The following is an 18,373-nucleotide window of genomic DNA, read 5'->3' on the forward strand; positions in this document are numbered from 1 at the left end:
GAGTGGATGGATGTCATGTATGGGGTTTTACACCCTTAGTTCTATGACATGATCTTAGACAAAGAGATATTAATCAACCACATACGTGTCTATAACCATAGCTTGAATTAAAATAAGACAATTATACAACCCAAGATAAAGTGTGACAAGACAAAGAGTGTTGGGTGCAATCTCCCCCCTCCCCCAACATGAGAGATGTATTTTAAAAATTAGCCCAAAGACCCAAAGAATGATATGATTCTTTACTAACAATTTTGATCCCATAAGCTGATGCTTTCATGTTGACTAAGCATGTACCACAATAGTATAACTCTTTGTCATAAGTACTATAATTGTTCTCTGCTAGTTTTGACTTGTGACTCTCATAGGCTAAGGGATGCCCGTCTTGTTGCGTTTCCTACATAAGAACTACTCCAATTCCATAACCACGAGCATATTAGTTGTAACTATAAAAACTAGACTACGAAAGTTAGGTAGTTATAACATTGGTGCATGAGTAAGAGCTTCTTTTAAAGCTTCAAAAGATCTATCTTGTCTCTTATTCTAATGAAACTGCTTAGCTTTCTTTAGGAAATTAGTTAATGCGTGTGCAACATAAGAAAAATTATTGAGGAACTTCCTATAGTAGTTGTATAAACCCAAGAAATCCAGAGACAAATAGAAGAAAATTTTGAGAGAGGATTAATCTGACCTAGTAGCTCACCTTATGGAACACCAATACTTTTGGTCACAAGAAGAAGAGTGGAACTTATCGTATGTGTTGCCTATATACAAGATTATAGTAAAGAAGAGTGGAACTTATCGTATGTGTTGCCTATATACAAGATTATAGTAAAGAAGAGATGCCCTATCCCGAGGGTGGATGATGTATATGGGATAAATTGAGAGGGTCCTAAGGTATTAACAAGATTGACCTTAAGTCTAGTAATAACATTGAGTCATCAGTGTTAAGTAGTCTTATTCACGAAACCAACCAACTAGCATGGTCAATGGTCACCCACATGTCTATGAACAATTATAGAGGGATAAGATGTAACATTTTAGGTGTAAAGATAGACTATTGTGGTTCCAAGAGTGAATTATATATATGTGTGTATCTTTATCTATGGTTGTAAAAAGCTTAGGCCCTTGGTTATGAGGTGCCTTAGAGAACACTGTAGAGACATGTTCGTAGAGTCACCTTAGAAGGTGGTAGAATAAAGAGGTCATGGCCTATACACTTGTAACCTTCATCATTTTCTTTATAGTTACTCTTCTAGTGATTCTTCACCTTGGAACTGCCCCCATGTTTGCTATGTGGGCTTGTAGGACTAGAATAGTATCATGATCATCGTCCTTCTTTAGAAAATTATTGTTATTATGTGTTGGTTTTTGTCTTGAAGGAAATTTACTTGACATTTCCTTGCATGTTAATCTATTTATAGGATGTGACAACATGTCACTACACTTCATTTTTAAAATTCTCTTTTAACTGAGAAATAGTAATTCTAAATGTTATGGTTTATTACTCATGATGTGTTATATGTTTTGTTGTTTTAACATTCAAGAAGTGTATGTTATAATCCTTTCCTTCGTGCCATTGGCATAGGTCTGCTTGCTAGTATAGTATAATGAAATCACTCTACACATCTACGAAATACACTTAATAATAAACAAATTTCTATGTGGTACTTATGGCACTATAATGAGGCATAAACCTTAGATATTAATACACCACCCACTTCACTCATGACCACCTACATTATAAAAAAACTCTTCATACATGGAATTCGTGCTTTTTCCCTTCAGCTCCCAAGATGTAAATGCCATGAGGACAAATAAAAAAATTGTATTGTTAACCAAAAGGCCTTAACCTCTTAAAATGAGGGGATAACACTAGGTCCTAGGAGCACATAAAATGTTGTTGATCTCTTCTCTCTTCTCTCCTCTCTCTCTCTCTCTCTCTCTCTCTCTCTCTCTCTCTCTCTCTCTCTGGACATTAATACAAACGTCATTCATTGTGGTGTGTCTCTCTCTCTATCTCTCTGGACATTAATACAAACGTCATTCATCGTGGTCTCTCTCTCTCTCTCTCTCTCTCTCTCTCTCTCTCTCTCTTATTTTCCTTGGGCTCCCAAGGTGCAAGGCCATTAGAAGCAGTCAAAAAGTATAATTGCTAACCAAAGGCCTTTGATCTCTCAAAACGCCTTGGGAGATGTTGCTCTCTCTCTCTCTCTCTCTCTCTCTCCCCCACCCCACCAAATAACAAAAAGAAACAGCAAAAAAGTGGGTATCACATATCTTCATTTTTTTTTCTCTTTCCCTCTCTCCGTTGAAGAAAGGTACCACTTGGATATTTTTTTTTAAAAGTGGGTTCTAGTTGGGAATCTCTCTTGTAAGTGGGAACTTTTTACAAGAAGTGGTTTTTTTAAAAGTTAAATTCTGCAAGTCCATCATATATATGATAACATGATGTATGTGGGTGCAAGGGTGGATACGGTCTCATGTTAAGTGGGTTTTGTTAGCATTAATCCTGCCTCTAGTAAGCTCCAGAAATGCTTAAGTTTTCTTCTTCACGCGGTGTGGTTAGCACCAAGGATGATGCATGCGGGCTGTTCGGGAAGCCTTCTTTGTTCACATCAACATGGGCTGCCAAACAATCTTGCTCGTTGAAAGCGCAAAGTAGGATCGTCTGCCAAAATGGAGTCTCATCTCAGCATGCACACGGTATATTTTCTGTTTCTTTTGAATCTTGTGTGTGTGTGTGTGTGTGTGTGTGTGTGTTTTCTCTTTCAAGGCTTAGTGCGTGTGCCTGTGTGTGTGTGTGTGTGTGTGTTTTCTCTTTCAATTGTGTGTCTCCTGATTGAAGGTTTAGTGTGTGTGTGTATGTGTATGTGTGTGTGTGTGTGGGGTTCGAGTTGTAGTGCGTTCAAAACTGCCTTTATGCATGCAGGGAAGAAAAGTCTATTGCATTTCTTGCACATCGATGATTTCGACAAGAAGACCATTATGCATATCCTCGAAAGAGCCATTGAGGTTAAGTCCTTATTGAAATCGGGTGACAGATCCTTTCAGCCTTTCAAGGGTAAATCTATGGCCATGATCTTCACAAAACCTTCCATGCGGACGCGGGTCTCTTTTGAAACCGGATTTTACCTATTGGGCGGTCATGCCATCTATCTAGGTCCTGATGACATTCAGATGGGAAAAAGAGAAGAGACCCGCGATATCTCAAGAGTGCTGTCAGGTTACAATGATCTCATCATGGGTCGTGTATTTTCTCACCAGGTATCATTTCATGTCAATGTACATGCCACTTGTTTCATTGTGAAGTGCAAAATGAGTGCTTTTTCATGCTTTTTTGCTCCTTACCTATAGGACATCCTTGATCTAGCCAAATTTTCAAGTGTTCCGGTTATCAATGGACTCACGGATTATAATCATCCATGCCAAATCATGGCTGATGCCCTCACCATCATGGAACATGGAGGCAGACTTGAGGGTGTAAAAGTAAGTGCAGGAGTTCTCCTTTAGGAAAATAAAACTAAAATTATGCTTTTCTTTTCTCCTTTTCAGGATTTAGGGATCTACACATGATGTTCATTTTTTCCCTCTTTTCCAATAACAAACTCATTTCATTCATTAAAGATAAAAAACATCCAAAAGAGGAGAGGATTTTCCCATGGCGCTTCGCTTTTAAAAGAAGACTACATCCTGAGGGGAAGGTTGCAACTGTCACAAGCAGTAAATTTCAAAGTATAAAAATAAGCAAGATGGGTTTTTTTTGATAACTTGTTTCACATGATTGATGTCATGCTTGTAAGATTGAACTGTCTTTGGGCATGAACATGTCTTGCTGAGATTTATTGCGCCCCACACTGATGTATGGGCCCTCTTTCTGGGGAGAGGAGGCATGGAGAAGGATAGAGAGGCTGCAGGTTATGATGCTCTCAGGAAGGATCAGGAGTAAGCAGTCCATGCCACATGAGATTGTTCTAGCAGAGTTTGGAGCAGCTCCCCTGTCATAGATGCCTTCCTATTCTAGACTATCACCTACATCCACCCTCTACATACACTTGACAGAGACGGTCTTCCATGAATGGCTCGAGTCCTCCAGACAGTTGGATCAAGATGAGCAGAGTAGATCTTGGTACTGATCGGATTCCCGGTGGTTTGCCTGACACGGTCTTCAGATGGATTGTCTCCGCCCCTTTGAGTAAAACCTCCACTCCCTGGTCCTTGATCTCTCCGGGCAACAGATCAATTGCCTTATTCAGTTGGATCTGACACGCTTTCTACAAAACTCCAGTTTTACAGACTCAGCTTCCAGAGAGTCGGAGTCAGCGTGATGCCTCTCAGACCTCTGTCACACTTTTTGGGTTCCCATCCATCAACTACAGAGGCTGTCACCCATGCTCAGCAGGAGCAGGGAGAGGATACAAGTTACTGCTCACATTCATGAGCACACGATCTTCTGGCCTGGCACACCCGGGGTGTTATGAGAGAGAGAGAGAGAGAGAGAGAGAGAGAGAGAGCCAGACCCCTTCGAGCCCAGAGAACTTGGCCATCCACTTGCCAGCTGCAGATCCAGGGTATCCTTTGACATGGAGAGCTCGCATAACAGGGGCGAGACTTCACGGCCACCCTTCATATGGTTATGGAGGAGGATGGCATCATTGAACTTTTGCACTACCTTCTTTATTATTCATATTAGCACCGTGTATTAGGCCCTAGGGCTACATGTACTAACCCTTCATATGGTTATGGAGGAGGATGGTATCATTGAACTTTTGCACTACCTTCTTTATTATTCGTATTAGCACCGTGTATCAGCCCCTAGGGCTACATGTACTAACCCCCATTGAGACATGCTTTTTATTTTTCTTCAATGATTCCACATTTCTCATGGATATATTCATAGACTCTTTGATCATCCCTCTCTCTCTATCTCTCTCTCACTACTTTTTTGGTCTCACAGACTCTTTGAAAGAGAAAGAGATCAATCCAAATGCAGTGAGCTAAACGCCCAAGACCCATTGGTCTGAGGAGATGCTCCACGAGACAGCTTCAGGTCTGAGAGATTTTCCAGACACAGGGGTGCCCCTCCATAAGCAGTGCACGTGGAGAGCCTCTATACAGTCATAGATGTTGAGGATTATATATATATTTACACACATACAGAGCAATCCAGTTGAAATGAGCTAGACGCCAGAGACCCTTTGGTTTGAGGAGATGCTCTACCAGACAGCTTTAGATCTGAGAGATCCTCCAGAGACACAGGAGTACTCCTCCATAGGCAGTGGACGTGGAGAGCCTCTATACAGTCGCGAGGACGCACTTTGATCCCCTCACATTGTATCATTGTAGCTTTGTACCACCAGCACTTACACGGCTGTTTTTTTTTTAACTTTCAGCTCTAGTTGGGGTTTTTATGTTTATTTCCATGATTTAGTCACTTGATGGACACATTGTAACACTTTTGGTCTAAGAGACCCTTTGGTCTTTTGTAGACGTTAATAGAACTTTCTTTTTTTCTTTCTCTTAGTCCCACAGGTCATATTTGGCCTCTGGGGACGTTCTCTCTCTCTCTCTCTCTCTCTCTCTCTCTCTCTCGGGCCATATTCGCGTCCTAGAGGAGTCCTAAGTGGGCAGGCTTTCTCCATTCTACGTGCCACGTGCCCCCAACCCAGAGCACTGAGGATCTCCTCTACAGAGATAGATCCATGGAATTCTCCGATGACATGCCATGCCTTAACCATAGCCACATTTGTCTTGTTTCAGTTTTCAGTTTTCACGCCCTTTTTTAAAGTTTTTCCATGGCACTGTATACCCATGGTATCATTGTCCTATTCATGGTCTCATAGGCCCTTCGGGTCTTTTGTAGATGTTAATATCTCTCTCTCTCTCTCTCTCTCTCTCTCTCTCTCTCATGCATCCTCATCCTAAGTCCCACATATGCACCACCTTTGCTGCAGGTTGTATGCTAACATGGCCTAAAGATGTTTATAGAATGTTTACAGGTTGTATATATTGGTGATGGAAACAATATTGTACATTCTTGGTTGCGTTTGGCAGCTGTGGTTCCGATCCATTTTGTGTGCGCTTGTCCCAAGGGTTTTGAGCCTGATCAAGGCACAGTGGAAAGAGTTAGGAGTACTGGTGTAAGCAAAATTGAAATAGTGCATGACCCAAAAGAAGCTGTTGTTGGTGCGCATTTTGTATACTCAGATGTATGGACAAGCATGGGACAGAAAGATGAAGCTGCACATAGAATGCAGAGATTCAAGGGTTTTCAGGTACTTTCATTGACCTAACAAGTTCACTTCTGAGGCAGATGGAAACTTGAAATTAATAGTTGAAATGCTAAAAGTTTTTTTTAGTGGATTATATGTATGTGGGTATGCATGGTTGATGTATGTATGCATGGATGGATGGATGGATGGATGCATAGTTGGATGATGTATGCATGGATGGTTGTCTAGCGGGGTCTATGTACATTTATACGCATGTATGCATATGTGGTGGGTGGCTGGGGGAGGGTGCGTGCGTTCGTATGCGCGGCCTGTTCAAAGGGTGGGGGATCTCTGGAAAGATCCAAAAAACGTTTTACCATTTCATGTATTCTCTGCTGACATTCTTCAACCTTGGGCAGGTGGATGAGGCGTTGATGTCACTGGCAGGTTCTCAAGCTTATTTCATGCATTGTCTTCCAGCCGAACGTGGAGTTGAAGTTACAGATGGAGTTGTAGAGGCACCAAATTCTATTGTTTTCCCACAAGCTGAGAATCGTTTGCATGCTCAAAATGCCATCATGCTTCATGTATTGGGCCTTTGAGCAATTTTAAAAGCTTTACCAAAGGCAGTGTGCTAAGGGAAATGTACCAAGAGTTACAAAACTGTGTAGTGTTTAGAGTTTCATTATTTCTAGTCAGCTTTCTGTTCTTTTGGAAGGGTCGTTGTAATACCTTATGGGTAAGTTTCTGGTTTGCATCTTTTGCTTATGGGAAATGCTGGGTCAAATGGGTTCTCTGACACTACTGCGGATGTACGTGATTGCCACATCATGGACTACGAACGAAAGTTTGATGGGCAGCACAGACTTGAAAGAAATTGGAGATGCAATACTGGCTCGTGCATACAGTTCAAGGTGGCCATGCACATGCTGCTAGACACAAGTAATTGCTGCCCCGTAGTTAACATGATCTATCGGCTTTCGTAATCTCAGCCATTAAAGTACCAGCCCTTCTTTGCTTGCCCTGTAGTTAACATGATCTAGTTTTAAAAAAGGGCTCTTAATGTAACATTGTTTTGTTAGTCATTGACATTGGGTGATCTATGGGTTGTTTCAGTTTTAAACTTGAACATAACATTCTATGTATGTCTGCAAAATCTTGAAGTCTTCAGCCTTGATAGACTCCATGATAAATTCCTTCTTAGTACATTTGATTGTTTGGATATGGAAGCCACCATAGTGCATTAGAAGATCCTTTTGTGTGAGAATCTGCTCTTGTCCTTGCTACATGCAGGTTGACAGTGTTTTTGGAGGCTAAATATTTGCCTGCTTTCTTCCCACTGTTGTGCCTGTACGAGCTTTTATAATGGAATCCTATTTTTGTCTCTAGGCTGATTCTCAATACTAAAGAGAGAGCCCAAAAAGGTATTGAACCTAATCTCCTGAATATCTTCTTTGGATGACCTTGGATGGTAAAAGATCCCTTCTCCATCTACGTTCCATTTTTGGTTTTTTTAGCAATTAGTGCATGCGTGCGTGTGTGAGCACACATACATGTATATGCAAATTTGAAAAATCTTTCCCTGTACATTTGAAATGATAGCTAACTTGCACTTTTTAAAAAAAGAAACAGCATAACACCTTGCTTGCTGGTATTTAGAAAAGTTAAATCTTGTGTTCTTATTCAACTTTGTTGCTTCAAGTACGACGAATATGAAACACCTCTACTCTTTGTTTAGTGTCTTCCAATTCACTTGCATGGTTGTGTTGTCTACTCGCTACACTCCGTTAATCCTTCTTCATCCCTTATATTTTCTAAGGTCATGTCCTTGCAATGTTCTCTAATGGATATTATCTAGTCTTGCTTGTTTCTGCTTTTGAACATCTCAAGATCCTTTGTGTGGTTTCGAGCATCATCGTATTCACCTCTTAAGCATACTACAAGGGGAATGGTTGAAACTTCTTGTTCTAGTTTATGTTTTATACTTGTTTTCATTTGGAAAGTATGCTTGTATGTCATTAATGATTTGGAAAGTATGCTTGATTTAGGGACTATGTGGATACATTGCACAAACGAGTACATGCAAAGCTTCTATTATTTTAATGGACATTTCATTTTAAGTGGTGGTTCATGTCGTAATGTTTTTAAAGCTTAATGTGGAACCAATTTCTTTTCCCATGAGCTATGTATGTATGTGGTTGTGGTTGTCCTAATAACAACTTGTGGATAAAGTCTCATATGATCAACTCGGGTTTTACTTGGGGTCATATGTTGCACTTGCAAGGAATAAAAAGTAAACATTCAACTATATATTTTAGATACAACATTTAAAATTTTGTATGTAGACCAATTAGTGAGGTATTGGTATCTCAAAGCTTGAGCTCAAGGTCAATTGCAATTGTGGATGTGAGTGCCATGTAATATACTTGAAAAGTATTGGTATATGTAAATGTTTTACGTGATATTCGATACAATAGCGGTTTTTGAAGATGATATGCATTCATTCATTGCATGTCAACTATTAGTGACAAAAGATATGCATCATCATGTGAGTTATACATAGTGCTTCTTTCACTAATCTCAATATTTAGTAGTTTTCTTTGAGCAATAAAGTAGTTCTTTTGCTTTCAAAATTGTGACGTAATATTGATTTCCCCATCATTACACTAAGAATAGAGACTCATGCCTACAATTCTTTGACATAGTGTTTGGAGAAAATGATAGTAGGGGCTTGTGTAATCTAGAGTGCATTGCATTTATTTAGGTTGTGTGGATACTATCATGCATGGTCCCTCCTTGAAATCTATCTTTGGTGCTTTAGTACCTTCTTTAAGTTGTAGTTATGCATGGGAAGATGGGGCTAGTCTTAACAAAACTTAATGGTTGAGAGTCAATAGAGGATCGGGAAGAGTTGGATGAGAAGAAAGAATTCTTCTCATCCAAGTCCAATAGACAAGTTTGAGGTGCTCATGTGGCTTGTAAATAAGGTTTTTGGCAGAGTAAAGGATCCATTTATGTAGTGATGATGAATTAATGAGATCAAAGCTCTAACAAACAAACCTTGAATTTCACAAAGGGGGTTGCAATAAAGTTTTTGGCATGGAGTATCACAACAAAAAAAGTGCCATTATGTGGCGATAATCAATCCATTAAAGTAATCTAATGGAAGACTAATTAAGATATTGGAATAAATGTTTTACCAATAAAAATAGTTTGGCATAAATAGATGTGTTGCTTCTTCTCCTCCTATTCACCCTCCTCCTTATCCTTATCCTTCTCCTCACTCCTCCTCCACCAAATCTACATCGTCTCTCTTCACAATTTTAGTAATTCTTTTTCTCTTTGCATTTTTACATTAAAAACTCATACCTTTCCTTGAAAGGAAAAGGGTTATGGTAGTAGGCCCAACATTTCACAATCCATATTATCTTTTCACCATCCAATCTCTATTTGTGTGGAGTTGTTTAAGATACCAAGCTAATGTAGGGGAGATGTGTGTTTATTGTCATAGCTTAGTAGAGGTTGTGTTCATGCTTTTCTTTACATGCTTAACTATGTAACATTTTTTGAATTTTTAGACATAGGTGCACCCACTTGGTAAAGCGCTCTAACATCTTTTTCATTTCCTTTTTTTGAATTCCAAGACGTAGGTGCACCCACTTGGTAAAGCTCTCTAACATCTTTTCCAATTCCTTGTTTCAACACAAATAACATTTTAATAATCATTCTAGAATGCATAGGTAGTGAGGATTCAATTTTTGGGTCACCATGAGTAGAATTACAATAGTATTAGATGTCATGCCTTATGTTGATTTCAATTGTGGGATTGGGCAACCCTTGGTCAAGATGTGCCCATGTGTGTGGATGTCATGCTATCTATGTTTATGTCCATGATGTCATGTCATGTTGATGTAATCATCTTTAGCCACCAATGATGTAGGCTAAGTGATGTATATGTGTGTCTCCATTAAGGGGGGACAAATGTCAAGTCTATGTATATCACATTACCTTCTTGGGATGAGACCCATTTGGGCACCAAGGGGGGGTGTTGAAATATGGTGCCCATCATGTTATGTATGGGACACATGTATGTGGGAGCAAGATAGATGGAGCCTAGGATGCTATGAAATTGAAAGGGTTGCAAGCTAAGGTTATTAGAGGATGTGAATGAATGAATATAAAAGGTAGTCAATGGTCAAAAAGTAGGCATATGCTTTATCTTCCACACCCATGATGATAATTGATGGAGTGATCCTCAACTATTACTTTCTTCTTCTTCTTTACAAGTTCTTGGGTCTCTTGGCTGCTTTTGCTACTAGATCATCAAGTCCCAGATCTTTTACATCCACGATGACAACTGTGCTGCTTCAAATTTAGCCCCTTTATGAACCATTTTCCTGTCAATTCTTCAAAGGGTCTGTTGGCTTCATCTAGTCTCTTCCTTAGAGATTTCAATTTTACCCCACATAAGCCTTAATATCCATATCTTCTTGCTCTAGATCCCTTATGATTGTGTTTGTAAGCTAACCTGAGGTCTTGACTTTTTGGAACCTCTTCAAAATTGCATTCCTCAGTTTCCATGTTAAAGTGGTCATCATAAAATTTTGTGAGAACCACTCCATTGGCACATCACCAAAGGCGGCTATACAAGTTGGTCTCTCTTCAGTTCTTCTAGCCTTAGACCAAACTTTCCATGCTTGCTCAAACTTTTAGACATTGATGTATGGATCCTTTGTATATTGGGAACTATTAACGGCTAGATTTGTTTGCCATTTTGATGCCTTGTTCAAGTTCCTCTTCTTGGAATAGCTCTTAGAATCCCAAGTACTCCTACTGATGTATGGATCCTCTGTATGTTGGGAACTATTTATTGGCTAGATTTGTTTGCCATTTTGATGCCTTGTTCCGGTTCCTCTTCTATCCCAAGTACTTCTACTATCGTTGCTCCTCTTGTTTGCAGCTATGCTTGTTATTCTTGAGCTTCTTCTTGATTTTGCACTAGTTCTTGCACTAGTCACTACTTCTCAAGCTCCTAATGGTGCTTCTCTCTACACCACATTTCTTCTAAAATATTCAGCTTTAGCACTGATACTTCTCTCTAATTCAGCACCTTGGATGCTTCTCTGATGGTAGCGCCTGTGTCCCCAATAGGCGGGGGTCAAGTAGCATAAAAAATAGATGTGTGCTGATGAGTAGGATGGATCCATAATGCTTGGATGCCCAACATACATGATCACCAGTGTGTGGTCTAATGCAGACACTCATGTAGAGAAGTACATTGACGATAGATTACTGAAAGAGCCTAAGAAGATACAGTGAAAGAAGATTACATAGTTAAAGCAGATGTACATGACTGTACTATTAGCTGTAAGACAAGATTGTAAGAGATATACTATAGATTATTGTATCAGAATACATTAGTGAGTGAGTGTGCATTTCTCCCTGTTACCTAAATACTTATTATTTAGTAACTATCTACTCACTCAACTCAACCATGTCTAGGTGAGCACAGATCGCTTATACTTATGTGCCTATCTCTTTGAGACCATCTAGACTCTTAACTCTATAATAGTGTGTCATTAATTTGATGTCTAAATGGGCCCTACAACTCAAGAACAGTGTGTCCTCAGTTTGATGTCTAGCACTCACTAATGTGGTCACATAGCCTCACCATGGAAGCTCTTGATCCTGGTGCTAGGATGATTTAGAAACTTTAAATCATCAACTTTGTGCTTAACTCTAAACATGAATTAAACAAGTCTTTGTTGATAAACACCTTAAGATGCAAAGCAACATTGTGGATACTCTACATCTCCAAGCTTTGGCTATTGTGTTCTCAACTATCTTATCAAGACATGGGTAGGGTCCCCATGTAAAATAGTTCTACATGAGGAAGAGGGGTAGGGTCCTGGGGTGGGGTCCCCATGTAAAATAATTCTACATGGGGAAAAACATGGGGTAGGGTCTCCATGTAAAATAGTTCTACATGGGAAAGGTTATTGTTTTTCAATGAAAAGAGTAGGTTTAACTTTATCAAGTTATTAGCGCAACATGTAGCCAATATAGTCCTTCATCCTCCACAAGGCTACTAAATAGTGTTTAACTTGATCACACATGAAAAGAGGGGTTGATTTGGACCAATCATTCCTTGATCACACATGTTGTTTTAGCTTAGCCAAAATAAATGTGACATCAAATCATATTGATTGAGGGGATCTAGAGATGATCGCCTTTGGATGCATAAAATAAAGGGCATTTAGGGTCTGTATACCTTAATTGGTTGTGAGTTATAGTCACACAACTTTAAAAATTGATTCTATGCAAGTTCCTATCACCCACACATCTTTAAGAACCACTAGATAATACAAACACAGAGATGTCATTGCCTATGGCTTGGCCACGAGGTTTCTCATTAGTTCTTATTAGGTTTCTCCAACTTACATTTTAAGAAGCATTAGATAACACATACACAAAGAGACTCCATTGCTTATGGCTTGGACGTGGGCTTTCTCACTAGTTTGTATAAAGGTCAACATACTTAACTTATGAAACACTCTTTGGGTGTGTGTTCATATACATTATCATATCATAATTGTGTGCAAATCTTAATTAGACCAATTATTGAGTTGAGAACAAATTATATCTAGAATAGTTATACCCATTAAATCCTAGTTAAAAAGGAGAAAAAAGAAAAGTCCATTGTGTATGTGTATGTGCATGTGCATGTGTGTGTGTGTGTGTGTGTGTGTGTGTGTGTGTGTGTGTGTGTGTGTGTGTGTGAGAGAGAGAGAGAGAGAGAGAGAGAGAGAGAGAGAGAGAGAGAGAGTTTTAAAGTCACAACTAAGCAAGTGGACCACATATGATCAATTTAAAAACTTGACAATTTAAAGAGTTACGAGACTTGAATCTATAATCTCTTAAATAAAGGCTTCAACACATTTTATTCATATAACACTCTAGGTGTGTGTCTACATACATTATAATTTAAAGATTATGTGCCAAACTTAAATAAGCAAACTATTGAGTCGGCTACAAATTGCAATTATAGTGGCTATTTTCATTAACACAAATAGTAGAAGGGGTACGCAGAAAGCAATGTCAAATGCTAGAGATGAGAGAGAGAGAGATGACTCTTTTAACATCATAGCCAAGATGTGGACAACATACGATCATAGCACACGTTATCCATATGACAATAGGAAAGTTTCATAGCCAAGGAAAATTTAATGAGTTAATTTAGGACTCAAAGAAAATGAAGGACTTAAGCAATGATCTTTTAAATAGAAGCTTCAAATGTAAGACAATGCACATGCCAATAACTATGTACCATGCTTAATATTTAAGGTAATTCTATTGGCAAATCAACAAAGGTACATCAAAAACATAAGAAAAAAGGAAAGAAGAGCAAAAAGGTAAGCATAATTCTCACTAATCACATAATGATGTGAAATCAAATCACATCATAATTCTCACTAATAATCACATAATGATTGAGGGAATCTAGAGATGATCGTCTTTGGATGATGCATAAACTATAGGGTCCGTATACCTTAATTGGTTGTGAGTTATAGTCGCACAACTTTAACAATTGATCCTATGCAAGTTCCTATCACCCCACCAAATAATACAAACAAAAGAGATGCCATTGCCTATGGTGGCAGGCCATGGGGTTTCCCATTTGTTCTTATTAACTTCCAGTAACTTATATTTTAAGAAGCACTAGATAATACATACACAAAGAGACTCCATTGCATGTGGCTTGGCCACAAGCTTTCTCGATAGTTTGTATAAAGTTAAACATAATTTATTGATGAAACACTCTTTGGGTGTGTGTTCATGTACTTTATAATATTGTAATTGTCTTGCAAAGCTTAATTAATACAAATATTTAGTTGGGTACAAACTCTAGCTAGAATAGTTGTTTCCAGAAAATGCTAGCAAAAAAGGTGAGCAAATCAAAGTCCACTATGTGTGTGCATGTGTGTGTGTGTGTGTGTGTGTGTGTGTGTGTGTGTGTGTGTGTGTGTGAGAGAGAGAGAGAGAGAGAGAGAGAGAGAGAGAGAGAGTTAAAATCACCGCTAAGAAAGTGGACCACATATGATCAATTTGACTACATGAAAGTTTAAAGAGTTATGGGACTTGAATCTATAAGCTCACAAACAAAGGCTTGAATACACCTTACTCACATAACACTCTAGGTGTGTGTTTGTATACATTATAATTTGAAGATTGTGTGCCAAACTTAATGTTAGATATCCGTAACGCCGCTACGGGCGTTACCACAGGAGGGGACGGCCTGAGTCTCACCACCCAGCCATAGAGGAAGAATGAGGATTGCCCCTCATCCCCTAGGCTATATAGTGTGTGGCCTGCCGTCCACACTAGCCTGGCCGCCCATGACTCCGCATCGGCGTCCTCTCCCACTGAACCCCGGACATGGCCATCCGGTCTGCCGTTGGTCACAGGCATTACAGCCTACGTGACATTACCCCCCCTTAAGAAGAGTTTTCGTCCTCGAAAACAAACTGGGGAAACCTTTTGGAAATTGCACTACAGCGTTCCTAGGTAGCTACCCCTATCTGTCCAGCTCTGAGCATATCATTCATATCTTCAAGGAAATCCTTGACAGATTGAATCTTCTCCTTTTCTAGGCCTACAGCCATCGGAGATCTCAGCTGGAATCCATACATTAACATGAATGGTGTAAATCCAGTCGTTGAATGTTTGGAGCTGTTATAGGCAAACTCCAATAAGGGCAAGTACTTTTCCCAATTTGATTGCTTCTTACTTACATAAGAACGCAACATATCCTCGAGTATTTGGTTAACCCTTTCCGTTTGACCATCAGACTCCGGATGGTCCGCCGTACTCATACTCAGAGTAGTATCTTTTTGAAGACTTCCCTCCAAAAGTGGCTGTTGAACTTTCTATCTCTATCTGACACTATATCTGCGGGCAAGCCATATAGCTTGTAGAGATGTTCAATAAAGAGTTTTGCCAACTCTGGCGTTTTTACCATTTTCTTGGTGGCTAAATTTTGCCATCTTGGTTAACCTATCCACCACCACCTAGACCGAGTCATTCCCTCGACTTGTCGTGGGTAAACCGGTGATGAAATCCATGGAAATGCTTTCCCATTTCCCTTGAGGAATGCTTAAAGGATGGAGCAAGCCCCCAACCTTTAGCCTTTCATGCTTATTGACCTGACACTTATTGCATTGCAGCACATAAGTCTGGACGTCCTTGAACAAACTAGGCCAATAAAATTGTCGTTTGGCTAGTGCATAGGTCTTTTGTATCCCGGGATGACCAGCACTTGGACTATCGTGACTTTCTCTAAGAATGCATGCTCGAAAGTCACCAATAGTTGGTACACACACCCTACCCTTGTAGAGTAAGTACCCGTCGTCAATGGAGTAGTTAGCATACTTCTCCCCCCGACGAAGTTTAGCATCATCCTTTGAAACCGTGTCGGAAAACAAAGGTGATGAAGGGCCTACGTCTGAGCTCTCCGGCTTAAAACTATACCCTGAAGACTCGGCTAGCCTCTCCGGACTAACTCTCGCCTCGCTACCCGCCGCACCTACGGCCAGTCTCTCCGGACTAGCATTACGTGCCGGCGAGGAAGGTGGGCACGGCTGTGACAAAGTGCGTACGCGTACAGCGCGCCAGACCCCTGTAAAGACAGGATCATGCTCACACAAGCCACGGAGTGATTCCAAGAACTCATTCTTGAAAACCGTAAAGCTTAATTCATTAATTTGTGGCATGCGGCTAAGCGCATTCGCCACAACATTATATTTACCCCTTTGGTAGCGAATCTGAAGGTCAAACTCCTGTAGGAGCTCTGCCCATCGAGCTTTCCGACCTTTCAACTTGTTTTGACTCGAAAGTCATGTCAGGCTTTCGTGATCCGTACGTACTTCAAAAGTGGCACCATATAAATAGTGTCTTCACTTTTTAAGTGCATGTACGATGGCCAGTAACTCCCGCTCGTAAGCCGAGTAGTTACGCTGAGCCCTATCTAATTTCTTGCTCTCAAATGCAACAGGGCGTCCCCTTTGCAAAAGCACGGCTCCAATGGCCTCACCACTAACATCTGTCTCCAAGACAAACGGCTCAGTAGGGTCAACTATAGTCAAAACAGGTACAGCTGTTATGGCTACCTTAAGTTTTTTGAAGCTCTTTTGTTGGTCTCCTTCCCAACATATATTCTTTGTTTTTGTGCGCAATTGATCCGTCAACGGGACTGCGATCTTCGCGTAGTCCTTTACATACTGTCGGTAAAACCCTGACATGCCAAGAAAAATCTGTAGTTCTTCGAGATTTTTCGAGGCTAGCCACTTGAGAATAGCTTCCACTTTCTCACTTTCCATCCGCGTACCATGGGTGGATATAATGTGGTCCAACTAGTGAATTTCTCTTTCAAAAAATTCACATTTGCTCTCCTTCGCAAATAGCTTGTGTTGTCGCAATAACTGGAACACTAATCGCAAATGTGCCAAGTGTTCTTTACGCGTTTTGCTGTACACAAGAATATCATCTAGGAAAACTACTACGAATTTTTCTAAGTATGGATGTAAAACACTGTCCATCAGCGTCATAAAAGTCATTGGAGCATTGGTTAGCCCAAACGGCATAACCAAAAACTCAAAGTGACCGAATCGTGTCCTGAATGCTGTCTTCGCAACATCCTCGACCTTAATTCTAACCTGATGATACCCAGATCTCAGGTCTATCTTAGAGAAATATTTCGACCCATAGAGTTGATCAAACAACTCGTCCATACATGGCATAGGGTACTTATTCTTAATCATGACTTGATTAAGAGCTCGATAATCTATGCACATGCGCATAGAACCGTCTTTCTTCTTTACCAGAAGAATCGGTGATGCCCAAGGACTCGAACTAGGGCGAATAAACCCTTTCTCTAAGTATTCGGTGAACTGCTTTTCCACTTCCTGTGCCTCGGAGTGGCTCAACCTATAAGCACGCTTGCTTATTGGTTTGGACCGAGGCATAACTTCGATGCCATGGTCTACTTCCCTTGATGGTGGTAAACCATCTGGAAGCTCTGTGTAGGAAAGACATCTTGAAATTCCTGCAACAATAAACTTTTCAAAGCATCTACGTACTTTGTTTTTAGAGTCTCTTTTGCCTTGGACTTTGTTGTTTCATCATCACATGCATGCTAAACAGGGTTTTCAGAAAACAATGGGTCTCTTCCAAGGCTTTGTTTTCCATGTTTGTCTACGCAAACATTACTTTCAATTTCAGCTACGAAAATAGAATTTACAAGAGGGTAACAAGCGTATACTTGTGCTACCTGGCCATTGCGGACCGCGTGGCATAACTTGAGCGATGATATAAGTGGTGAAAAGGGGACACTACGGTCTCCCTGTAGGGTGATGATATTACCCCCAGACTCAAACTGTAATGTGTTGTGTAAATAACTCCGAACTAGGCTAGGACCGAGGCTATACAGCCACTCCCTGCCTAAGTAAGCATCTGCTCTAGCCAAATGCATGACCTGGAAGTCAAGCACGGCCTCATAGTCCCGCATGATCAAAGGGACTCTCAAGACCACGGTATTCCATACCTTTTTATCATAACCATTGGCCAAACCAACGGTATACTCATGATCACTTGCGGTCTCTTTTAATTTCAACTTCTTAACCAATGAATAGTTCAAAAAGTTATGGCTAGCCCCATCGTCTATAAAGACAGTGACTCTACGGCCATTTATGGTGCCATACATGCGCACCATGTCATGCGGACCAACACTAGGCTGCCATATAGCTGGTGTCACTGAACAAGCGTGACGCTCATCCATTAGGGGAAGGTTGAGGTCTATAGGGGCCCTTTAAGCTGCCATATTATGATTTTAATGACTTTTTGTTAAAACGTTAAGTTTCTTTGACTTTAGATACCTTCTTGTTCTTCAAACAGCTAGAAGTTCGAATTTCAAAGTTTCCCGCCAAAATTGAACTTGAAATCGAGCGAGCAAAACTATATCATGTGACATATCTATGGAAAGAGCTCGACGTGTAGATTTTGGATCTGTAATCTCCGGCAAATTTTGAGCTCATATGTAGAAGTTATGGACGTCCGAAATTTCAAAAACGTTCTCCTCCACTTTTTGGAAATGAAAAGTACAAAAA

The 18,373-nt window shown here is 40.2% G+C and overlaps 1 protein-coding gene across 1 annotated transcript; it reads left to right on the forward strand.

Moving 5' to 3' along the window:
* Nucleotides 1–2,447: 2,447 nt before the first annotated feature.
* Nucleotides 2,448–7,408, forward strand: OTC (ornithine carbamoyltransferase). Its single transcript, XM_086776722.1, has 5 exons — nucleotides 2,448–2,706; nucleotides 2,933–3,267; nucleotides 3,358–3,489; nucleotides 6,000–6,275; nucleotides 6,632–7,408. Exons 1-5 carry the CDS (start codon nucleotides 2,535–2,537, stop codon nucleotides 6,812–6,814), a joined length of 1,098 nt encoding a protein of 365 aa, XP_086632848.1. The 5' UTR covers nucleotides 2,448–2,534; the 3' UTR covers nucleotides 6,815–7,408.
* Nucleotides 7,409–18,373: the final 10,965 nt, after the last annotated feature.

This window comes from Cibotium barometz, chromosome 37, assembly GCF_041138505.1.
Source record: "Cibotium barometz isolate CiBa-2024 chromosome 37, ASM4113850v1, whole genome shotgun sequence".
NCBI classification, from domain to species: Eukaryota; Viridiplantae; Streptophyta; class Polypodiopsida; order Cyatheales; family Cibotiaceae; genus Cibotium; species Cibotium barometz.